The sequence below is a fragment of the Cyrtonyx montezumae genome, unplaced genomic scaffold (genome assembly GCF_038088225.1).
Source record: "Cyrtonyx montezumae isolate F1298 unplaced genomic scaffold, pur_monq_1.0 scaffold_26, whole genome shotgun sequence".
NCBI classification, from domain to species: Eukaryota; Metazoa; Chordata; class Aves; order Galliformes; family Odontophoridae; genus Cyrtonyx; species Cyrtonyx montezumae.
In genome coordinates this window covers 1,175,268-1,200,506 of record NW_027072003.1, presented here as the reverse complement: position 1 = coordinate 1,200,506, position 25,239 = coordinate 1,175,268, and the positions used below count along the sequence as shown (strand labels likewise).

The following is a 25,239-nucleotide window of genomic DNA, read 5'->3' as shown; positions in this document are numbered from 1 at the left end:
CAACAACCATAAAAGAAACACATGGATGGAAATCCCACTGATAGTTTAAGAGGAAGGTACTAAACCCACTCCTTCTGGAGGTTTACGAGCATTGCTGGGTACTAAAGGTTTTTGGATGCTAGTTGAATGCTTCTATTTCTTGGTTGTGCTCATTTCTTAGACACCTTACTCAAACTCAAAAATATGAGACTAATGATACAAAGCATCAAACTCTTTCTTTTTGTTTTGAGTAATTTAACAACAACACTGTTGAAAAAAACAAGTTTCTGACTACAGTCTTACACATGAGAAATGCACAGCTTGATACACTTCTCCAAACCCCTGGCAATAAACACCACGATCTGATCCCCTTCCTGCAGCCAGCCTTTTTTTCCCTACATAGAGGAAAGGTGTAAACACCAATGGTTTAAAAAACAAAAACAAACAAACAGGAGACTGTTGGTTGAGTTATAGAGCTTCCCATCATGGGAACGTCAGTCTTCTGTCCTTATCAGTATTTTTGGACAGCACCTGAGCTTGGAGTTGTTTTTCTGAGATTCTTGCTTTGTCCTGCACGGTTCTTTGAGTGTAAAAAAGAATGTAGGCCTGGGTTTTGCACACCTCCTCCACGCTGCATACATTCAGTTTTGAGTCATTGCAGTGGACCCAGAAGCCTAGGAATCAAAGTGAGAAAGAGGACATTAGTAGGGGAGGTATCACAGAACCACAGAATCTTTTGAGTTGAAAGGGACCATTAAAGATCATCCAGTCCAACTTCCCTGCAACGAGCAGCGACATCTGCTGCTCAGTAAGGTTGCTCAAAGTCTGGTCCAGCCTAACTACAAAGGCCTCCAAGGATAGAGTATCTGCCACTTCTTTGGACAACCTATTCCAATGCCTCACTGCTCTTACTGTAAAATGCTTCTTCCTTATGCCCAATATAGATCTCCCATCTTTCTGTTTGAAACCATTTCCCCTTGTACTATCACAGAGACTCTGCTAAACAGTCTGTCCCCTTCCTTCTTATAGTTCCCCCCTTTAGATACTGAAGGCTGCTCTCAGCTCTCCCCACAGCCTGCTCTTCTCCATGCTGCACAGCCCCAGCTCTCAGCCTGTCCTCGCAGGGAGGTGTCCCATCCCTGGGGTCACTTCTGTGTCCCTCCTCTGGATACGCCCCAATGGGTCTGTGTCCTCCACATCTGGATGCAGTGCTCCAGGTGAAGTCTCACAGTGCAGAGCAGAGGGGCAGATGCCCTCCCTGGCCCTGGTGGCTGTGCTGCTTTGATTGCACCCAGGATCTGGTTGGCTTTCTGGGCTGTGAGGGCACAGTGCTGGCTCATGCCCAGCTGCCATCCACCAGTATCCCCAGTTCCTTTCCATCCTAACACCCCCAGCTTGAACTGACAGTGTGGGTTGCCATGACCCAGGTGCAGACCTTGCACTCGGCTTTGCTGAACCTTATGAGGTTCTCCCGGGCCCACTTCTCAGCTTGTCTGGGTCTCTCTGGTGGCATCCCGTCCCTCAGATACGTGGATTGAACCACACACATGTTTGGTGTCATCTGCAAACTTCCTAAGGCTGTACTCAGTCCCACTGTTGATGTCACTGATGAAGATGTTAAAGAGTACTGGTTCCAGTACTGACCCCTGAAACCACTCATCGCCGATCTCCATCTGGACACTGACTGTCACTCTCTAGGTACAATACCATAACCAGTTCCATTAAATGAACCCACCGAATAAAAACGTCAAAAGGACATCGTGGGTGACAATGTCAAAGGCCTTACTGAAGTCCAGACAGAGGACATAAGTGGCTTTTCCCTTGTCCACTGTTGCAGTTACACCATTGTAAAAAGTGACAAGGTTGGTCAGGCAGGACCTGCCCTTGGGAAAGCCATGCTGGTTATCCCATAACACCTCCTACTCCTTTATGGGGCCTCAGCATAGCTTCCAGGAGGATCTACTCATGATCTGCCACGGCACTGAGAAGAGGCAGACAGAGTGCTTGTTCTCTGGGTCCTCTCTAACCCTTCTTAAAAAATGAGAAGGGTTAGAAAAGGTTAGAAAGCTATACTGCTTTTTTTTATTATTTTTTCCCAGTCACCAGCTTTTACCTGATCATCACTTTTCAAATATCACTGAGAGTGGCCTGGCCACTACATCAGCCAATTCCTTCATGAGTCAGTAATTTCTGATTGCATTTTGGAATTGGTCATAGAAGACATCCCAGAGAAAAAACAGTTATGTAGGAGAAAAGGCACCTCTGCTCTGCCTTTTCCCCAAAAGATGCTTTGAGGAGGAGTTTCTAATATTGAAAACATTTTACTGTTTCTGTGCTGTTAACATGGTTGAGAAATATCAAATCATAATTTAACCAATTGCATATGATAGCTCCAAAACTCAATTAGGTAAATAAGAATTCCCTGGAGAAAGCCAATTTGTACCTCTTTCTCCATCAGTTAAAAGGCAGAATCAGTGCCAATTCAGTTGAAGAAAGAGACTGCTGGAGATTCACAAAAACCCTGAGGATGTTATTCATGAATAGTTCCTGTCCACTTTCAAAACACTTTCTGTTTATCTCACCATCCCAAGGATGCTGAGAAAAAACCCAGCTGGATTAGCTCCACAGAGTTACATCCCATGAGAAAATGAAGCATTCATGCTGTTAACAGTGAGCAATAAGAGGCAAAGCAAAGAGCAGCAATCCATGGCCTGTACACACACACCAAAAAAAAAGAAAAAAAGAGAGAGAGAGAAAGAAAACATGCTAATAGCAAGATATTCTGGGAAACAAACTTCTGAAGGTCAGGAAACTTGTTTCTAAACAACCTTGATCACAAAGCTTTACAATGCACTGCATCTGTGGAATAAAACACAAATTTCTTGAATTTGTTTCCCTGTAATAAGGCACACGCACCTCCCTCTGTGTTGTAGCAATATGCTGTGTAGTGTCCTGAGCCAAACCCTTTACCATGATGCATCACCACAGCGGAGAGGTCATAGACAAAGGTCTCTTTGTCAAGAGAGGAGAGAGAGTCCCTGCAGCAGTAAGGTTCCATGTTTAGTACCTGGTCAAAGAGGACATGGACCCCAATCTTCTCACGGTGATTGCGTTCAGACCACCTGCGAACACAAGAGCATGATCAAAGGCTCTGAATCTTTCTTGGCAGAGGCAGAGAGCTGCAGAAATGGAAGATGGACTCAGAAGGAACGCTGAAGCTCAGCTTGAGGAGTTTTCCTTCAAGTAGGCACCACATCTTCATCTGTTTTCACTTTAATATCTACTGTGGTTATCTTTGGCAAAAAACTGCTTCTATCATTGATGCCTATTAGTTGAAGGTACATTGTAGATTTCTAACAGCCAATTTCTAGGAAAACAGAACACCTACTGTAAGGGTCAAGCACAATTATACAGATATAAAACCCTCACATCTCATAATTGCCTACACTAACGTTTTAGAAACTTCCTATTTTCAACTGTTTTTATGTCTTATTCAATAGGTAAAGAGCTGATATAGACATTTAACTATCACAGGGGTTCCAGCTTCATCCCATCGTTCACTCAACAGATCAGTTCACCTGCCTCACAGTCACTGCTTCAAGCTGTCTGCAAGATCATACAAATTTCCTGAGCACAGTTCACAACACATGGCATGAAAACATGAAAACATGCTACGAACATCACCATTTTATCGTTAGTGGTACTCAGTGTGCATCACACAGCTGGTCCAGGTAAAACATTTATAGGCACACATTTCTCAGAAAGTAAGAGAAGCTGAGGGGCCACAATGACCACTTCTCTCCCCAAAGGCAGAAATGGTCTGCCTGGCACCTCGCCATGCTGCCCCACTCACCTGAATCGTTTAAGGTGCAGTCGGAGGACCTGAGGTAGTCTGTAGATCATTAACTGCTTTTTAGCTTCACTCAGAACAAGAGGTTTAGGAGAAGACTTTCGCCGTTTGCCTATGGAAAAGAAAGAAAAAAATCAAAGCAAAAATTGTTAAGGTGTCATTGTTATTATTTTTAAAGGAAAAGAGACCATTTTTCTTCTAGTAGCAACAGTCCATCTCACACATACTCACGGTATGTTTACTTGCACTTCCATCCTATGCACTCCTTCACAGATGAGTAACTTTTCTAGGAACAAAAACAATGCCTGAAAATATTTAAAGCTTTTTTTGATTTTGTTCTTTACTCCTGAGATGCTGATAATCACAGAGATTACCAAACTTTGAGCTGTTTGTGCTGACATGTTGCTCTAACAAGTGTACCAAAGCATTTAGCAAATCTAGGCCAGTGGCACTCAGGATTGTAAGCAATTTCAACAGGTGAACTACAGGTGTCCAAACAACAGTCCTTGACACTGTATTCTTTAAAGCACTACTTTAATCCATTTACTAGACCATCACAAGATGGCTCTAAGATATTAATCCAAATCAGAGGAAAAATGCTTCCAGCAAGGTTCCACTTCCAGGAGGAGCTCTGCCTGCTCACAAAGGAAAAGGAACTGCTAAACAGAAACTGAAACAGAGGGAAGAAAGGTTTCTCTTCCCAGTGATTACTCTTTCCAGGACACTGACCATACAACCACACCATGAGGAAGACAGGTGGCTTTCAGTGCTTCCAATAAAAAATGTACCTGTTAATTAGATTTCTGCATCTCACTGCACCAGTTTGGAACAGATGGGTTGCTCCTCCTCTATCATGTCTGACAAGCAGTGCCCCCAATAGTTTTTGGCACCTAGATGCAAGCTGCTTGCCTTTGACTGATTTTTTCTCAGCTGGTTAATGCTTCTGTGTCCATTTAACTCAGGTGTTCACAAGAAATCACAGAAAACTGAGTTGAGATGAAAGCCATATTCATCCATACTGACACTTTGCAAAATTATTTGTGAGTCAGAGCTATGCTTGGCTTTGTTTTAAGAACATCTAAGCAAATGATTATTTCCAAACATTTTGGGCATATGCTCAAGAACAGATTCATACATTGAGAGAAGAGATCTCTACAAACACTTGCTACTTCAGCTGCTTAGTTGCAGTGTAGGTCAAATTATTTTTCCTCACAAGGGGATGAATATTTGCCATAAATACCTACTCAAAAAAATTCAAATCCAGCTTATCAGAGTAGCTGAGCTACATGATTATACACAAGGCTAAAACTATTTCCATATAATGACCTTACAGTCAGATCTATACGGGAAAGCAAAAGTCATTTTTCAGCTGAGTACAAAAATAAATGCATTCAAATAACAGGCAATACAATAACCTGAGCCTTCCATAATAATGTCAGTTCACTGCTTCCAGTCCAAACACCTACAGAGATAGAAACTCTAACATGGTGGCAGACCATGAGAAATCCATGGTTGTGATTTCTGGTTAAGGGATATGAGGGAAAAGACAGCATACAGACAACTTGATACAAAAGCTTCCTCGCCACACAGATATGAAAATCATACTGCATTATGGTCTTTTTTATCCCTGAATCCAACCCTTCTGCCCCAAAAACTCTTGCAGTTGCCCTCCCTCCAACACACAGTGTGAGAGCAGTTCTAAACAGGGTTGTATTAAATCCTTAGTAAATCACACTGCTCAGTGGCAGAGACAACAGAAGAATGACTTATTTGTTTCAAACTGAAGCCTAAAGGAGCAGAAGCCACCAAAAGGAGGATACAAAACAGCACAAACAGCTATACGTGTATCGGTTACAACATGTGCTTACAAAACACACAACAGGAACTTCTCACATGGAAAACACACAGTGATTATAAGTGGCAAAGCCAGTAGCAGTACTGGACTTACTGTTGCATTGGTCGCAGGCATATATCCTCCCTTCCAGAGCTTCAGTTTCTGTGAACTTGGCCAACATTTCTGTCAGCATGCACTCTGTCTGGTTAACTGGGATAATGCCTTTCTCAATAGAGTGATAGCGCTCAGGAAACTCCAGGGAAAGATCCCAAAAGGGCTCAACAGTGTTGGATTTGTAGTTGCATGTTATACAGGTGACCTGGGAATTAAATGTTTATACACAGATGAAGTTAAGTACACGTACACTTGCAGACAGGCATTTACATTCACATCTGAACAGCACCCTCATGCCCAAAAGGCAGTGTGTTTCCACAGACGTAGAAGCAGTCAGTCAAGAGAAGCACTGCTTGATTCCAGTTTGAAAACTAAATACATCCTGAGCAAGTAAGTTAAACTACTTCCTCAGATCTCCAAAAATGGAGGCAATATTCACCTTGATGGTGCTCACTTCCTTAGACAAAGAACATTACAGGTATAACACAGGTATGACACTACACAGCTGGGGAACAAGCACTCTGGATTTGCAACCAGTAAACGTTAGCATTTGTTGTGCCACTTTCTTCCGCTGTTTCTCTATTTTCCTTGCATATTTTATCAGCTAACTACATAAAAGTGATTCATGAATGGAGCACGAAAGGACAAATTTCAAAAGCACTTGTTTTCTCACGTCATCTTGGAGCACTATTATGGTGAGAACAGCAGAACTCAACTAAACTCAGAGGCAGCAAGTGAGAAGATGAAGATGTAACAAAACCAGAAAGCAGACTCAGACTTTGCATTCTTATGAAAGCCATCCATGAGAAAGTCAGCTTTCAGCTCTGCACTAGCTTTCCACCCAACTCCACCCACTGAAGGCACCAGTGACTTCAAGATGGAGTCAGAGAGCATAAGGAAGGAAGTCTTAGAGGGGTAAAGTTAAACACAGTATCCATAAACAAGTTATGTAAGTTGAATAATTAGCTTGTCAAATTAATTATAGCATATCATAATAACAGATAAATTACACTGATTTGAGAACATCTTCATGCAATTAACAGAGGCTACCTAGAAACATCAACCTTGGGCACAACACAGCTCCTCCAGAGCCAAGAGACAGAACTGAGTGTGAAAGACAACAACTGTTTGTTCTCATGTCTCAGAGTTTGCTTTCTGAGGCCATGCTACATTGGAATCCCAGTGGTGACTATCTCTCTCTTGCTTTCTACTAAGACTTCTTGTCTTTATTTCCTCCCTCTTCTCTATCACTCATCTTCCTTTCCCCATTTCCCTAAGCTGCTAGAAGTTGTAATAAACTGGTCGGGATAACATTTGACCCGTGTGTCTTAATCTGTCAGGTATACACATATTAAAAGAATCTCCTCTCCCTCCCATTAATTGGAGCGAGACGCTGACAAATGAACAAATGAAGTTAAGAAGCACACAAGAGTTCCATGCAATGCAAAGATGATTTGGATGGAGTATGACTTGAAGCATTTTTTTCCTAGAAAAACAGAAGTTTTAACTTAAAAAATACACCTTTCAATATTTAACGTGCACGGAAATTCTTATGAGTGGTAAGCTTAGTAAGTCTGGCACTAAGAAAAACTGTATAAATACTAATGAGATCACACCTACGCCTCATGGTCTGACCTTGCAAATGTTGAATCATCAAGTTATGCACACATTCATTTCTCCTGAAAAGCAAAAATAGTTGAGGACTTTCAAACACACTGTGCTTGCAGGGTCAGCACTGTGGACATAATGTGTTTCAGACAATATGATGGCATGGGAATAAGAGACCAAGCAGTGTGACAGTGTGGGTGCTCTTAGCTGCTGCAGAAACATATGTTAAGCATACTCAGTATCTCAAGATGACGTTCAAATGCCTGCAAAGAAAAACTGTCATGGATAGCTTTTTCTTCAGAGCATAGGATGACTGTCCTCTCTGTCCTTCATCCCACTCCTTCTAGCCACAGAAACAAAATCAAAGAGATAAAAATTATAAAGACACTTCAAAGACACAATAAGAACTTAAATCTAAGGGTTCAGGACTTCCATACCAGTGCAGATGTCATCCTCAAGTGGCAAAAGTCCACTATATTAACAACACGTGAAAAGCACAAAGATCCTGAAAACCAGCAGAGCAATTGAGCAGTTTTCATTCTCAGGAGGCACTCTTAATCAATTCCTCTCAATATTTGGTGGTTTCTGAAGAAAGAAAGCCTTTGCTTCTTGGTGTTAACTGCTCCAATTGATTTCTGTGCAAAACCAAGTGCATACCTGACTAAGCAACTGCCCATGAAAAATGGTGTTCACCACCTTCAGGACTTGCTTGGTGAGCTTCCTCTGTGAGAAAGGGATGAGGATCCTGCGCTTTGTTCCTTCTGACTCCAGCTCCTGCTGTACCTTATCCAACAGTTCACACAGAAATTCCTGAGCGTCCTGCTGATCGTAACCTCGAAATGCTGGGATCAGACTCCACACTGAGTGCAGCATGGCAAACGGGGACACAAGTGCCCACTTGCCAGACCACATCACTCTGAAGAGGGTGTGCAATTCATGACAGAGGGAGATGTGCTTTGAACTCGGTACCTTAGGTTGTATTAGCTCTAAACTCCTGCTTATTGAGGAGCCGCCATTTAAGTCAGCTGGCAAGCTCTGCGTGCCATATGATCCCACTTTGTCAGCCTTCCCCAACTCATTAGCAGCAGATCCATTTGCCAATCTGCCAGGCAACCTAGACTTCCCATTCACAGTTTTGGCTAAGAGTTCTTCTGTTTCGCAGAGATCAAGCGTCAAAAAACATTCTCTAAATTTCTGGAGGTGACTCAGCACTTGCAGAATAGAATTCATGTAACATGTGTTTCCCAGGTTCCTTAGACCTGTCACCCCAGGAGTCATCAGAGGCTTACGCCGGATGGAATAAAACTGATTGAATCTGCTGCTCTGCATCTGCCTTGAGGTAGGGGAAGTGGTCGCCACCTCCCTGAATTTCCTAGGAATCAAGTTCTCTCTGTGCACATGTGACAACAGCCTTGCACTCTTCCTTGGAGGAGTGTTTGCCAGCTCCTCCAGAAGCTGTCTCTTCATCTCCTGCCGCCGCTGCCGAGCCGCCTCCTTCTTCTTCTCCAACTCCTCCATCTGTTTCTTCTGTTTTAACTTTAGCTGGCCCCTGGAGCTCTTATCGAACCAGGTCCGCAGTGCCTTGGCAAGCAAAGACTGGCGCCTATGCCAGAGAGCTGTAAGCATTTGAGACTGCCCCTGAGGGGTCCTCCGATGGCTGCACACGTCCTCTCCCAAAGTCATGGACCGCAGTGTTCTCCCGCTTCTCGTTGATGGATCATGCTTTTTACCTTTAATTGCTGACAGAGAACTCCTTAGCAATTTCAAGTCACCCTCCGGGTTATCATTCAAGACATAATCTTCACAAAGGTAACAAAAGACATACAGATCATTAACTTCCATCGCCAATGGATGTCTGGTTTCCTCAAAGTGTTTAAGTGCATGCTCCTCGATGTACCTCCCACAGGCTACATGGGAGCATTTCAGACAAGCCCAGATTGATTCAGTTGTCTGGCAGTCCATGCAGTGCCACTTTTGCGGGTTCAGGATAGAATGATCCTGGGCGAGTCGTAGTCGCCCAACATGTTTACATCTATCCATCTCTTACAGAAGTCTTCGCTGCTTTGACCTTGTAAGGCAATAAACAAACAAACAAATAAGCAAATAAACAAATCTCAGAACCACTACACACTTAAAATGATCTCTTTCGTACTTAAACTTAATAAATAAATACAGATGTTGTGTCATTCCACTCACATTTTTCCTTCGACCAACTAAATTATTTTCATGTATAATTTCTTTAGATGCAGTTTTCATTACCAGCAAAAGATACTGGAATGCCAAGCTCTACAGGACCAAACTGTCTAATTGCCTGCTAAGGATGGCCAAGACAGCTGCCAGCATGCCCTACCCAAACTGCATGGCTTCCTTCCAGGGAGAAAAAGATTAATTCAGTCTACACACACATTTGATCTTTAGCTGCCCTCTGGAAATTGATACATATGAAATGAATTTGAAATTTGAACGCATGCCATCAGGAATTAGGCTAGGGTTACCAGCTTTTCACGGAAGCCATGAAAATAACAGACAATTGCCATAACCAGAACTAGCTTGTCTATACATGATCCACTGCTCTGTGGGCTCTACATCCACCACTGAGTTATCTGACTTCCTGTCACTTTCCCAAATATTTTAATGATTAAAAAACTAAGCAAGGGGAAAAAAATGGAATTTGCAGCAACTTGTTACAGTAAACCTACTGTAATGGCTGCATGCATACATGTTTGCATGAACACAAACAGAAAAAAGTTGATTTTTAACTAATTTATTGTAGTGGAAGAGAACTCAGAACAGGAGATTACAACCATAGTTGTAGTGTGAAAAAGCTTTCACTCCATGTCCCTTGTATTTTATAAGAGAGATTCAGTTGTACAAGGAGCACAAACAAAACATCAAAGCACAACTCCCAGCACCGTGGTGGTGCCTTTCAAAGTCCCTCCAACATCCGGACACAACTGAAAGAGATCAGAGCACCAATGCAGTGCCCACATCCACTCCCTCACGTGCAGTACTCACTGAGTCACGCTGAAACATTCTTTCCTCTCCAGCGCAACGCTCAGAGCCTGGAACATCCCCATTCCTTTCAAAGGAGTCTTGGCAGTTCTTCGAGAATTTAATTACAACTTAAGTCTTCATTCTAAGGAAGCACAGCTTCAAAGCCCTAGAGAGAGAGAGAGAAAATTGTGGTGGTGCACATAAACTATGAAAGCCAGCAAGGATGCTTTGAGCAGAATTAATCCCCTCAGCGTAAGAGCTACTGCAGAGAACACGTTTATTCCAGAGAACACAGTTATCTGGAAGTCCAAGCACAAATGCACTTAGGAAACCAAGCATGTAGATATTAAGAAATTTCACATGGAAGAGGCCCTCAGGAATTTTGTTTTTCAGTTTTCATTTCTGATCATCCACAAATCTGCTGATCATATGTAGCCTCTTCCTCATAAGTCTTTTGTAGTGGGTGACCCAACATATGGCAGAGGAGAAACCTGCACAAAAAAAAAAAATGGAGCAAAAACGTGTACCTCCTGTGAACATTTCAATTCTGTCTGCTTCGGTAACTTTGTGAAAGTAGGGAGGAGAGGAGGAAATCTGTCCTGAATTAAATTTCATTTCTGGGTGACTTTCCAAACAAACCCAAAAAAAAAGTGATGAATGGTTTTCAAGTGTGAACTGCAACAAAATAAGAACTACACAGAAAAGAAGAATTGGAAAACCCTGCAGTTTGCCAAAGGCAAAAAAGATTGGGGAAAAAAAAAAGTATCTGTTGTAATAATCCAAGAGAGACTAAATTAGCTTGCCTATGCCTCTGTGGCTACAGAACTGCAATGCAATGCACAGTACTGAGAGGAGGGACAGCAGTAACACACACAAGGTGGTTACAGATGTCACAGATGGTGTCAGATCTGGCAGAGAGAATGCTTAGTTTAAAAAAAAATCACTTTTGGAGGGACAGGGTTTAATATAATGAAGGAAACAGCATACTTTCTGAAAACTGTAAAATAAATATTTAACAATTGCCTGTGAATGGTGTATAGAAAACCTCTCTGATCAGGCTAAGGCAACTTATTTTTGTGATCCTAAAATGATGCAAATCTATCTCAATTGCAGTCTTTTTCCAGTGATGCTGCCTCTAAAGATGAAATCTGTTAAAGAAAAATAAATCTATGTACCACAAAGGTTTTTTATTCTTTAACTCCCCTCTACTTCAGATGAGAGCACAAGCAGCCACTTCAGAATTCATTTCAATGCGGTGATTCTGCAGTATCAGAACCATTTTAACTGTTCTCCAAAGCAGCTCAGAGATTGGCTACACCTCTCACTTGGACTGTGTTCATTCTCTCACAAATGCTAGGACCTGCAAAGACACTTTTGGAAATCCTACAGTAAACAAAAGGACAGCTTCGGTCTCCTCCTTCCAAGTTGGAGGCATTCCTTCTCACCTTTCTCTCCCCTTCTTCTCTCCTTTCCCTTTTCTTCTTTATTTTTCCGCTCAAGGCTCGATATAAAATTGTGGAATAATCCTGTCTAGTCTTGGAGAGACCAAGTGGCATCGAGTAGATTCCAGCTTGAAAGAGTATAGACACTATGGTAACATTGACAGCCTTCATTTACATAAAAGAATACTAATTATGTTGTATCATCAACATCTGTGATTCTGCTCACTGCCATATGCGACAGTGTTGGGAATTTAACCCTTGAGTCTCACCAGCATATCCAGTTTTTGTACCAGGAAAGAAAAGATGGGCTTTTTCTGAATGCTGTTTTCTATAGACTGATTAAGCAGACACCAAGCACAGCCACTCACCAGCTCTGCAAGGTCTCAGGACCCAATATTTTCAAACAGCACTGCATTTATTCTCAATTTCCAATAAAATAAAAAATAAAAAAAAGATACGTTGCTAGTTTCATCTGGCTAACAGGCTACAAGGAAATCAATCACACACTAGATACAGTGCATTAAAGAACCGTGTTTAACAATGAAGGAGGCTGTCAGTATATGAATTACAATCTTTTGTCAATGGCTTTTGCTTTTCCTGTGTGGGCCAGCAAGATTTCTTGTTTGAAAAGGACAGATATTTTAACAACTTTGTTCAGTTAACAAAGCAGCTTTGCAGCACCTTAATTCAGTTACTCTCAGGACAAAAACACCTTTCATGTTGCATGTGATATTCCCCACCTGCTTCTTTTTAGGCATCAAAGGATGCTTCTCTTAGAACCCTCAGCCCTGTGAACTAATAGCACATACACCAGGCTTCCCTGTAAGCTGGCAATGCATGCTGCTGACATAGCCCAAATGACTTACACATCTTTACAGCTTCCTCTGCTAAGACAGCCCCCAAAGAACGTCTCTGGCTTTTTATCAGCATAGGTTTAACACCAAAGCTCCAAGGGGCACCAGGCTGCCCCAGCATCCACCCAGGGCTAGCAGTGCGCGCACCTGGCTGCTGTGTGAGATAAGCCTCTGCCACGCTCCTTGGTTCAGCATTTTTTCCTCCTATTATAGATGCATGCAACTGACTCCTTTTTTCTTTGACCTCTTCGATGAAAGAAAAAAATAAAATAAAATTGGCTCTGTAGTGTCATGCAACACGTGCTAGCAGCAGGCAGAGTGTCTGAAGGGTGAGCCTTGCCAACATGCCAACGAGCCACTGAGTACGTCAGGGAGAGGCACACAGACAATTAAGGGCAAATTAAGGACTAAATTTTTTCCTCTGCTTTATGTAGGTAAACAATTTGTTTGCTACAACCTGTCAGAGAGAATAAAGAAAACACACTAGCAGGAGAAATTAAAAAGCTATGATTTCAGAAAAACAGGAAGATGAGTGCCTGGTTCCCCAAGGTGTGGGGAAAAGCCTCAGAATATTGCAGTGTCTTGAATGCTTCCAACTGTAACCACTGAACCCAAGTTTCCAAGGTTGATGCAACCTTCTAGGATGAGCAATGAGTAACCAGGTTAATAATGGAGACTTTTAAGGTCACTACAACCACAAAACCTTCAGTACACTGGGTTTATTTCTTGATTTTACAATTTCTTCCATCACATCAAAGTAAATCTAATTTTAAGTAATGCTATCTAGTTATCCTACTTGAACCCTTTCTTCTCCAGATAAGGGATGGGGAAAAAGGGGAGGACAGGAGGAAGAATTGGAGGAAGAACTGAATTGTATATAACCAACCATCTCTTCCTGGCCCACCAGGAATGTTCTATAGATAGTCTGAAAAATTCTTACTCTGCAAACGACTTCCAGCACAAAGTCAAGCTGTGTTTTCTTTACCTGTGTGGCTCAATCCTGGGAAAACTTATGGCAAGATCCTATAAAAACTTCAAGAATCAAATGCAGCAAAACCAATTTTAAACACTAAAAAAGTGGTAAGATAAAACACATTGCTTTATGTTCCTTTGTACCATTGTTACACATTTGGAAACTGATGCAAGACATCTGTGCAGATCTGTTGACGTTAGCTACTTTCGTTTTCTACATAAATGTTCATGGAACAGAAAAGGTTTTGCTTCAGGAAAGACGTGAGGTGCTTAGCTGTGGAAAGTAGACATAGCATCCATTTGTCCAAGGGTAGGATCAAGAAAACATAGCAGCTTGGAACACCAACACCAAATCCTTTGCTGCAGACTGGAAATCATCTTTAAAAGACAGGTGAGAAGCTCAAGCTCTACAATACTTCATTCATCCCTTTCCTGGGAAGGGCAGAAGTGAAACACAGTAGTATCTCACCAGTCCATGGGGGTAAGTACCACATTTGGTAAACCACCTTCCCCTTTATGTGATTCAAATTTGATTTTAAAGCACTTTCGGTAAAGCATCCCAAGCTGCTTTCAGTTTCCATCAAACCTATGTATCCTACACAAATATGCTGCATTTGGTCAAATTGATTTTAAAATCTTGGGTCCAAAAAAGCAAGGAACTTCCAGTCACCCCTGCCTTCAAACAGCTTCCTACACACAGCTTTAGTGCAGAACTTAAAGCCTGCTGCAAAAACTCAAAAATGCAAATAAGAAGACAGCAGGGAGAATGGATAGCTAAAAATTGCATGCAACTACTGAAAAACTTTATTCCTCTGATTATTTTAACCTACCCACTTGTGAGGAACCAATTATCCAACCAGATGTCTAATGAAAACATGTAATCTGAGCTGTTCAGAAGATGATGACAAAAATTTCCTGCTCAAGACAGCCCCATTCTTCAGCAGGCAAGAGTCATCCATGTGAGAGGGCTGCTTCAAAAGCAATGCATCCTGTTCCAGGATGCTGACTCCCAATATCAGAAGCAATGCTGTGTCACTGAAAATAGTCAATGTCTTTTTTTTTTTTTTTCCAGTTATACAGAAAACACTATTTATTTAAAATTGTCAGCTTCATATCCTACAATAGCTGCCTCTCTCCAGCCAAGATGACACACTAAAGTTAGTTACAGGCAAATGAACACAACCACACAAAAAAGTAAAGCACTAGGAACATGTAGCTTATGTACACAGCGTTTCTCTGAACAGGAGGGACACGCAAAGAACAGCTACAGTGAGTACATGAATAAAAGGCAACTTAAGAGTCAGACAGGCAAGGGAAGGCTCAGACCAGCTCTGACAGGAGCATTCTCACTTTCTGCATGCTACAATCCAGAATCTTGGGAACCAGTTTTCAGTTTTGTTGTTTTTTTTTTTTCCCCTCTTTGCAATGAAAATACCACAAAATACTCAGTACTATGGGGACTGCACAGATTCAATGTCCTGCCTTGGCATCCTCAGTGGGAGTAAATGTGATTTCTGCAGGCCTTAGGAAGCTCAGGCTGGTGGATGCTGGTCCATACCTGCTGTTAAACATACCATGAAAAGCACAGACTCCACAATGCACTGTGCACTCTGCTTCTAATGTTTCTTACTCCAAAAGAAAACGAACAAGGCTTGCAGGCTCCAACGTGCCCCTAATCAGTCACACTTCTTTTGCCCCAAAGCTCACCTTGCACTTGGGGATAACTGGCCCAGAAGACACCCACATGCTTCACACTTTGCATCAGCTAGCAGATGCACATATCTCAAAGCCTACAAACCAGGGACATGAAGGCCCCATAAGCACAATGGGCACAGCTCCTGTCACCCAACACCTGTAGAATACACACAACACATACAGGTACTATCTCACTTAATCACCAAGTTCATCACAGGAGTTGTTAAAGCTGTGTTCCATTCAGCACTCAGAGATTCCCCAAGAAAGGAGCAATGATGAGAAAACATTCCTTTTTCCCCCAAAATTCCAGAATTTTGAGTATTTCAAGAAAAGTATTAATGGCTCCCAGATTATGAATGCATGACTGACATTCTTAAACCTACAGTCCCATATAGACTGAAGTGCTCTTAGCATATGTATGTTGACCAAGAGTGAAAAGCAAGTACAATCCCCCCCAGGCTCTGCTCCTAAAGCAAGGCAACGCCCTGCTCAGATACAAGAGCCTCACACCTCTCCTTTGCTGTGAGCTGCTTTACATACAGAACACTGCTGCAGATACAAACTGCCTTTACCAGGAACGCTAGCTGACAAATCTTAGAAAAACTCTCTCTCTTTGCCTAGAAGAAGCTAATAACTAAAACAAAAGACTGTACACTGACTGTCCTCAAAGACCAGTAACCCATCTTGTTGGGGAACCAACAAAGTCTACAACTGTGTGTATCTTCTAACTACATTCCTTCCTAATGAAGATCCCCTTAAACTGAATACAGTTTGGCATTTACTAGACACATAACTGGCAATTTATGGTTTAAAAATTATCACAAGAAGCCAAAGAGAAGATTAATTTCTTCAGTTCCCAAAACATTTAATAGAGTCCTCCTTAGGAACTAGGCAAGTTAGGCTGCTGTTTAAATTCCCCAGCTAGACAAGCTGAAGTGTGAAAACTTTAGAAGTTTAAAATATTTTAAAGATTGCTATTTAAAAGAAAATATTAAATAATGAAATAAAAATATCCTTATTAAGCCAAACTCGCACCGCTTTGTGTCCAAGCACAAGAGGTGACTACAATAGCAGGGAATGCCCCAAGCACCCCTCCTATTTCCAACGGTAAGATCACCTTTTGAACTCAGGCTTAAGATAGCTATTTCTTCTTTACTGTCACCTTAAACCAAACAGAAAGAAAAAATACACAGCCTACAGCTTTATGAAGGCCTGGGAACTTTCTATAGAACATCTGTGGATGTTAAAAAGCATCATCAAAATGCTATACACTTCTTAGTTTGTGGCTTTCTGGAAGTCCATCTTTCTTTGTTTATTGAAGCACATAAAACCCCTCCTTCCCCTTTTCTTTGCACAGGTTTTACTTTTGGTTTGGCTTTTTGAAGTGTTAACAGGCTGGGAAACATGAGAGGTACACGGTATAGAAGAGGTGCTCTGCATTAAAACTATTCACAGTATTTCCTCTAGTCCTAGTGAAACAATCAACAAAGGAAAGACTCAACCCACTAATTCCATTGGTTGTTACATCTGTATTAACCTGAAGCAATCACACAGTCTGAATTATCAGAATAAAACATGAAAAAATGTTTAGCATTAGAACACTCAAAGTATATGCTATCTGCCCAGTATAAAATAATTTCACTTTATGAGCCAAGCAATCAGCTTCATAGAATCTATGAATTTGCAGTTAATTCAATTTCCTTAATTGTTGACAACATCAGAGTGGCATGCCAGAGCAGTTTAAAGTTTGGTACTGAACATCACTCCTGTAAAAAACAGAATAAATAAAAACTGGGGGAAAAATACTCCAAACAACACAAAATAGAGCTTTAACTGATGTAAAATTAGCAGTACTGTTGCCAAGTGAAAGCTACATGGATTTTCATTATTTGGACATTCAGACTACAGTTCTGACTCTCCACCACCCCCAAATGGTGGGGACTCATAGGAGAACTGACATCTCCTGCTTCCTTTCACTTACCACTGACCAGTTCGGCAAGGACGGGTGTTCAGTAATGCTGCTCAGACAGACAGAGTACATGCTTAGGTATCCACAGGGCAGGTCCTGTCCACGAGAGAACAAGGCACATTAAGAATAACAAGGTCCAAGTTAAAAAAAAACAAGCTATGCTATATTTCAATGTGGCCTAACAAAGCAGGAACACATTCTCTCATGTGCCTGCTTTCCCCACTTTTTCATCACAGCCCACTACGGCACAGCCAAGAAAGCTGTTCTGTTTTATTTTGTTCATTCTTAGAATGTAGAAGCCACTATTTATTTTGACCATAATCTTAATACATTGTTTTTCATATCCAGTGTATATCCCACTTGTCCTGCTCTGATGTAAACAATACATTCAGAGCTGAGGTTGATAATAATAGTTCAGACATTACATATTGAAAATACTTCAACCTTTTATAGGGAAAATTCTACCCAATTTCTACCCACCTTCACAATAACATCAGCAAAATCAAAGGATTTTCCACCTCTGGCAAAAAGCTTTATTAACAAGGTCAGAACAGGCTGCACTTCGACCTATGCATCTCACTATGTTCCCCTGATCTGTCGCAAAGCCTGACAATTGTTGGTAGCAAAACACATGCAATTTCAACAAAGCAAAACAGACCCGAAGTGCTGTTTCACAGGTACAAGACAAAGTTTTACAGCTGCAGCACATCAGAGAATTCTCTTGGCACTGCTCACACATGAACCCGATGGCTGCAGCAGAGATCAATTGAACAGCCCTCGCATTCAGAAGCAGGCTAACAGTCTCTTCGAGAATCTCTTTGTGGTAGACACAAAGACAGATTATGCTGGGGAATGAATACTTGGTAAGTTATGGGTAGTCCCTCCACTGTTCTTCCTCCCCAGTTTCAATTCATATTCTTCTTGGCAAAATCTTAGACAGACTATTAACTAATCTAAAACAACATTGCAGCTGATACAACACAGAAAGCAATCAGTCAAATGAACATGTCAGTGCCATCTACTGAAGCAATAAAGAACCAGACAACCCCAGCAGGCTGTGGCTTATTATCTCCACGGCTGTAATGAATAGGCAAATAGCATTAAATAGAAGTACAGTACAGTATTCTGCAGCCACATTTGTGAGGCTCCAAGCGCAAAAGGCATCTTCGAGATATTTGAAAAATGGAGATTAAAACAAGACAAAAATAACAAAGGGTTTCAACCTTTTTGTCACATTCCTGATGGGATTGTGCTCTTTGGGTGTTAGCAGTCTTGCCCTGGCTGAAGCCCTTGCCTATGGGTGGTGGGCAATGTCTGAGGAGCAGTGCCACTGTTCTCCCATGGCAGAACAAGGGAACAGGAACCTGATTTGCAAACTATTAGACTGCTAATCTGCCGACAGAATTTAAGATCAGCTGAGGCCCAATTCAATAGCATCTGTTATTTTAATAAATTATCTTACTCAGAGGACAGATGTCATCGTATCAATCTATTATGAGATGAAACAATGAAAGAACGAGAAAAGGAAAAAGGGAGAGGTGGATTTGGATATCACCGTCTCATAAAGCTGTTCCTAGAACCTTTCAACCTCACAATAACCAGGAAACCATTTCTCATATTCAGGGACTCCCTCAGTTCTGCAGTATCCAAAAGGAACCAGAAATGTTCTGAGACTGCACAGCACAAAATCCAAATGGAATTTTTCTATCTACCTTTGACAAACACCAGCTGTTGACATCCCCTGTCATGAACATACTTTTTCTCAAAAACAAAGTCATGTCTGGGAGACGGATCCTCCTCGTGGCTCACATTCAGGTGAATTAACTATTCTTAGTTAAATAGATTTGCTTCAAGCTTTAGTCTGATGACAGATTAACTCATGGCTGGTAGGATTATAGACTTACCTCTGGAACTAAATCACTTCTGAATCTGAGTTACAGCTATTAGTTCTCCAAAGCTTAACTGAACAGCTTTTAGTACGTCCTTTGTATTTTTGAAAGAATGATTAAACATCATTAAATCCAAGCTGAGGGCTCTTTCTCCCAACCCCTGTGCACAAACAGTTGGCTAGTCTGATTTCTTTGGGTAGTTTGTTAAAAGAACAGCAGAGTTATACATGGATTTATTTTCACTGAAATAATTCACACTGCACTTCCCCCCCTCCCCAGTTAAAACACATTTTTAACATGTTTGTGTAAGAAGAAAACAACACAACAAAACCAAACCAGACAAAAAATTCAAAACTTTGTTCTCTTTGGAGAGAAGCAGCTATCCAGAGCGAGCTGCTCCTTTGTGCTCAGCACAGCGCTTTTGTTCCCAGCACATTTCTCAAGCTGCAGAAGACACGGCCGATTCTACAGAGTCTGAAAGCGAAGGGCTCACATGCAGCAACAAGCTCACAATTCTTCCCCGCTGAAGACATCAAGTGTGTATTTAAGCGGGGCTTATTTGTACACAAAACATTCCACATACAACACCTCTGTGCCACCATTCAGCAGTGTCCCTGCACACCAGTAAGGCAGGGCAGCAGTGCTGAGTCGGCCACAACCTGCGCAGGGCCACGCTACCAGACCTCCTCCTGCTGCCCACACGGTGAGGAAGGTCAGCAGCCGTCTTCCCGTGTGCCTGGTCTGACATTTAGTGATGACTTCCACTTAATTGGCACAGGTGACAGACAGCTCGGTACCTCGAGCTGCCTTACCACTGTGCTTTTGCCTTCTGCATTTCCTAGATAGCAGCAGGGGAAGGGGCAGTGAGGAGGGAAAGTTTCCCTATGAAACCAAAAGGAAGTGACCTGGTAACTACTACGAAGGTCACCGGGAGGAAAAGCTGAAGGCATTGCTCCTGCAGGAGGGTAACGCTGCAATCAGACGGTGCATGCACACACTGATGGGCTACAGACAGCACAGCCCCCCAGGTTCCCTGCACAAAGCCAACCACTGACATAGATCCCCTTCGATCATGTGATGAGATGTTCTTTTTTCTTTCAGGAGCAGACAATCCAAGCTTCAGTTAATTCATTATCAGAACCCTCATCCCAAGCCAGCCACCATCCCTGCATCAGAAGGTGCAGCTTCCCACTGCCCAGCTCCACCAGCACACCTGCAGACATGTGCTTCAACTCATGTGGGCTTTTCCAATCAATGCTTGGAACCACGACCCAGAAAATTCACCACCTACTGCCAACTACAAAAACAAGCAACAAAACCCACACAGTTAATATAAAAGCAAACCCCTAATTAGCCTAAAAAAAGCCACAAGGCCCTCATGTGATGGAGCTACACATCTGCACACAGACGGAGGAAAAAAGCATTCACACCAGAACTGAAGTGCAATATAGGAACAAATTACTTGTTCTGATAGACTGCAGCTCAATATTTACACAGACAACACTCGAGTTAGAAGTCAGCCACAAATCTGTGTGCCTCTCCCCACACACAAGGCACTCGTTATTCGGCAGAATGCATTTAACATGCAACATCAGGTGAAATGCTAAAATTAGTTGTCGAAGTTAGCTTTAGCACCAGGCGAGAGACAAGCCTGGTCCTACCACACCACAGGAAGGAAAGGATTTCATCAAAAATCCAGTTTTGCTATTGGAATAAAAGGAAAGAACACGTGTCATGAATTATTTGAACGGAGCCAAGCTTAGAGCTACTGCTCTCTTCCAGGAAACTGGGGAACAAAGCAGCAGCGCAGAAATACAAGCCAGCATTGACTGACCTTCTTAAGATACCATTGTAGTACTTCTAGCTAAAAGCCATGTATTACTCCATCTGCATTCCCATCTAGACAAGCTGCAAAGATCCCTCTTCTTCACCACTTCCATTTAAAGTTCAAAACTTCAGATTGTCTTCAGAGGCTTTTCAGAGCATGAGAGACAGAATGTAATTACAGGACACTATTTCTTAATCAAATCTAAGCCACCAACTGAAAGCAAATGGGAAAATATGTTTGCAAGGCAATGCTTCTCAATCAAGTGGACAGATTTGCATTTCAGAGTGAATAAGGGAACATAACTGTGGTTACCATTTCTTAATCAGCTCAGCTGATGTCCTATAGAAGGTCTCAATGGAAGAACACAGCTGCGGCCCATAACTCTTGGCGTGATCTTCCACGGTTTGACTGAAAAGACTGAAAAGAAAATCACTGCACTAAAGCTTTTCTCCATTAAATTGGCTCTTTCAAAGCCACCACTGGGTTCAAACAGAGGGGAAAAAAGAAAGTTCCTTTCCAGTACACTTGGTTAGAGGCTGCGGTGTAAAAGGTTTTGTGATATATACTACACACTGAGGTGTACTATAATAAATACAACTTTTGAAGACCAAGATGGAGCGTGTTATTTAGCAGTTTCAGTTGTCCATAGGAATTCCTGTATCTGAAGATCTGCTTTTTTTTTCCTTAGTTAAAGCAGCCTTTTGTATTTCAATTAGAAAACATCAAAATACATCTCTGTATTGTAACCACACATTTGTCATATCCAACGTGTTACACAAGATACATTTCAAATGCACTCATCCCAGCTTTGAGCCCTCATGTCCTCATATTTCAGTATTCTTCCCCTGAAAACGTGTCTGAACTACACAGCACCACAGTGAGACACAGCGAGCAGGCATGCACTGGGGAGGAAAGAGCCTCAGACGCTCAACCTGCTGCCTGTGCTCTGCTGCTGCTTTCTCAGTGAGGTTCTGAAAAGGACAGCACGGAGCTGCCAGATGAGAGGTATACTTGCATTGTGAGCTTCCTTCTAAGTATCCCTTCCATCCAAGGTGCTCCCCAACAAGTCTGCCAGCCCTTCCTCAGAGATTTCAAACTGATCTTTGTCGCGCATTGGAGGTGTAACAGTTAACATCTGCTCATTACTGTCATGTAACAGAAAGCTAATTAACAACATTTAGCACAAAGCAGTCAAGTTTTCTTTGTTTCTACCTATGATACTAAATCACTTTGCAACAGTATGGGGGGAGGGAGAGATCCTTCAAAAGCAGCAGAAAACAGTGTAATAAAGAGCGTTTTAATTTGCATTGTGCTCAGCACGCTGATGGGGATTGCTCACTGCAGGCGTACCACAAACTTGTTTTAGACCAAGGAGGAATTACTTCCTGATGACATTTTCAGAACTCCACATTGGTTTCTGCCTCCTCTCCCTTGCTCCTTGGTTAAAGGGCTGTTTGGGCAGCCTGGGACGCTGCGTGCTGATGTCTGCATGCCGGGGCCATAACTCAGCAGCTGGCAAAGCTGTGTACGGCTCAGCAGCATCACCAGAGCCATCTTTGATCTCAGAAGTGGAAAGCATCAGCAGCAGTGTACATGAGCAGGAAGAAACAACCAGCATGTTCTTATTTATACATTAGATGTTAGGAATATACTAGTTTCTGATTTAAGTGTGTATACATGTACACACTTATTTTTATATATATACTTATAAATTGCTCGGTGCAGCTCACATGGTCCAGAGCAATTTTCATTAAGGGCTTCATGCTAACAAGAATGGCCTTCTGCTGAAGAGAGTGGTGGGGGTTCCTGATGCCCAGTGCAGCATCTGCTCATTGTGCTGAAGTGCTCAGGGAAGGTGGAGAGCTTTTACACAGCGCAATTAACAATGTGCTGCTGAGACAAGAGCAGCTCTGGAGGTTTCACTCCCCACAGAGGGAAAAAAAACAAATAACCCACAAAACCCCAATCCAAAGCCTCGATGAAATACTCGAGGTAAGAACCATGACACCGCTGCAGCAGAAGTTCTGCACTCATTCACCAGAGGACTGTCATACCAAACTTACTCTCAGTGCTCAGCTGTCAGGCAGACAGTCCTTCACAGCACAAAGCTGCCTGTTACTACAGAGCTAATACATTACTGCTACAGTACCTTTTTCTCCCATTTAATCTCAGTCACTGTACAGCATTACAGGCAAAGTTTTCAAACCACCAATCATAGCATCTCTGTTCCTTTCTAACGAGCAACTTGAAGACAGAAGCCTTGAGTTCTGTTTTGACTCAGAACTGAGGACAGCTTCAGAAGCCTTCATAAACTTCCTCAAACCAAAAACGCATGTGAAAGAATTCACATGCACATGTATTGCATGAGAGAAGCTGAATTTTCAAGCAGTTCCATTTCCCACTGATCTGAATCTACCAGTTAACCTCCTCTAACTGTTATGTATATATTCCTGGTGGGAACATAACTAAGCTTCACTTCACAAATCCTAGCAGAAGTCCTAAGAAATTTCAGTGCAGAAATGGATATCAGAGGTGTGGGGGGAAGACAAAGAGGGAGGGAGAACAGGACAATATAAAAACAAAACAAAACTGAGGCTGATTAAAAGACCTTAGCAGATGGATTGTGTAACACAGACTGCTTTCGCCACCAGAGAACTACTTCTTGTAGCTTGTTTGTAAGTGCTGAGAACCAAACGACAACCATTTGAAGAAACTGATTATCACGTGCATTTCAGCAAGAACAAAAACTAAGTGAGCAGCCTGATGTGGACGGTGTAGAACTACAAGCAGGCAAACCCCAAATGAAAAATGATGATGTGCTGCAAGCAGGAAACCGTGCTGCACACTTCAACATCCTGAGCGCAGAGGTGCCCCGAGCTGAGCGGGACTTTGTTACTCCAGCAGCATTCCCCTCAATGCCGTGCACAGCCGGAGCTCGGAGCTCACATCTGCAGCGCTCCAACCAACGCCGCTCCGCTCCGCGGCCGCAGCACGCGGGGATCGTCCCGGTGTCTCAACCGGCTCCACTCCACATCAGCTGCACCTCTGCAACTGCTGCAACGACCTGTAACTCATAGCAATGACCTTCGGGCGCCCAACAGCTGAATAAAGCCCTGAATCCCACTCACTGCTGCGACGCTCCGTAAAGCACCACGTGTGCGGTACTGCTGGATAAAGAACGTCTATCGGGAACAAACAGAACTTGCACAAGAGGAGAGGCGGTTCCAGCCCTGAAAGACCGCCACTTTCCCACGTGAAGCCTCTGATATCAGCGGGAAAAAGGACGAGACCAAAACAAGCGTCTGCAGCGCCGTGTCTGCGTGCCCCAAATACCCGCACTCCGCTCCCGCCAGAGCGGCCAACCCCGCACCGCGCGCTGCCGGGACATCCCCGCTTCGTACCGACCCGTCCGACCTCCGTCGGGCAGCAGCAGCCCCGCGAGGATCGCGTCCCCCCCCCCCCCCACCCCGGGGCTGAACGGCCCCCGAGTTCGGCGCCGCCCCGACCCCGCGGTTCAGCGCCCGCCCGAAGCTCCCGGTGCCCGCGGGGTTTCGATCTCCCACGAGAAGCGCCGTTGCTCCCGCTCCCCCTCCCCCTCCCCCTCCCCGGCCTTAAAACGGCCGCGCTGCCCCGCACCGCCCGGCGGACGGCACCGCTCCGCAACAAAGGGAAAGTTGGGGCCGCGCGGGGCTCCCGCCCGCACATAAAGACGGCGGCGCGGTCCCCCCGGGCCGGGCCTCCCCGGAGCCCCCGCGCCCCCTGCCCTTCCTCACAAGTGCCCCCCTCACAGAGATGCACCCGCCGCTGTGGGACCGCTCAACCCAGCCCCCCTCTAAGGTGGATGCAGGAGGAGGCCCCCTCCCACACGTCCCATGGGGGGGAGGGGGGGAGAAGAAGGGGCTGACCCCCCCGCTCCCTTTATTTACCGCCATCATCGCACGCGCGAGCTGTCACCAGCGTGAGACACCCCAACGCCGCCGGCCCCGCCCTCTCCCCGCCCATTGGCCGCCCGCCGCGCCCCGCCCCGCCCCGCTATTGGCCAAAGAGAGCGCCACACAGCGGACTCGCCCCGCCCCTCGCTTCTCTCCCCATTCACCGCCGCCGCCTACGCCAATTCCGTAGCTGCGCGGGGTAGCGGAGCGCGGCGCCGTCCCTGGCGCTAACGGCGCGGCAGGCGCACAGGTGGACGCTGTTTGCGTAGCTAGCGCCGG

The 25,239-nt window shown here is 43.6% G+C and overlaps 1 protein-coding gene and 1 long non-coding RNA gene across 3 annotated transcripts; both read right to left on the bottom strand.

Moving 5' to 3' along the window:
• Positions 1 to 227: 227 nt before the first annotated feature.
• USP49 (ubiquitin specific peptidase 49) lies at positions 228 to 10,541 on the bottom strand. Of its 2 annotated transcripts, none has more exons than XM_065740239.1 (6): positions 10,401 to 10,541; positions 8,043 to 9,453; positions 5,778 to 5,982; positions 3,833 to 3,941; positions 2,896 to 3,101; positions 228 to 653 (listed from the first exon to the last, which is right to left on the bottom strand). In XM_065740239.1, the coding sequence occupies exons 2-6, from the start codon at positions 9,423 to 9,425 to the stop codon at positions 463 to 465; spliced, it is 2,094 nt and encodes a 697-aa protein (XP_065596311.1). In that variant the 5' UTR covers positions 9,426 to 9,453; positions 10,401 to 10,541; the 3' UTR covers positions 228 to 462. The 2 variants fall into 2 exon arrangements, with proteins under 2 accessions (XP_065596311.1, XP_065596312.1); XM_065740240.1 differs by having other exon boundaries at positions 531 to 653; positions 3,047 to 3,101.
• An 891-nt stretch (positions 10,542 to 11,432) lies between these two features.
• Positions 11,433 to 24,993, bottom strand: LOC136050988 (uncharacterized). The gene is made up of 3 exons (XR_010622444.1): positions 24,955 to 24,993; positions 17,324 to 17,407; positions 11,433 to 11,527 (listed from the first exon to the last, which is right to left on the bottom strand). It is a non-coding gene; the product is annotated as an uncharacterized LOC136050988 (long non-coding RNA).
• Between the last annotated feature and the right edge of the window lie 246 nt (positions 24,994 to 25,239).

Excerpts from the sequence above, each read along its gene's own strand:
- USP49 (XM_065740239.1), bottom strand. The coding sequence starts at position 9,425 with ATGGATAGATGTAAACATGTTGGGCGACTACGACTCGCCCAGGATCAT. Across the intron at positions 5,983-8,042 it reads ATGGGCAGTTGCTTAGTCAG|GTCACCTGTATAACATGCAA; the intron begins GTATGCACTTGG and ends TTTAATTCCCAG. Across the intron at positions 3,942-5,777 it reads TGCCTGCGACCAATGCAACA|GCAAACGGCGAAAGTCTTCT; the intron begins GTAAGTCCAGTA and ends TCTTTTCCATAG.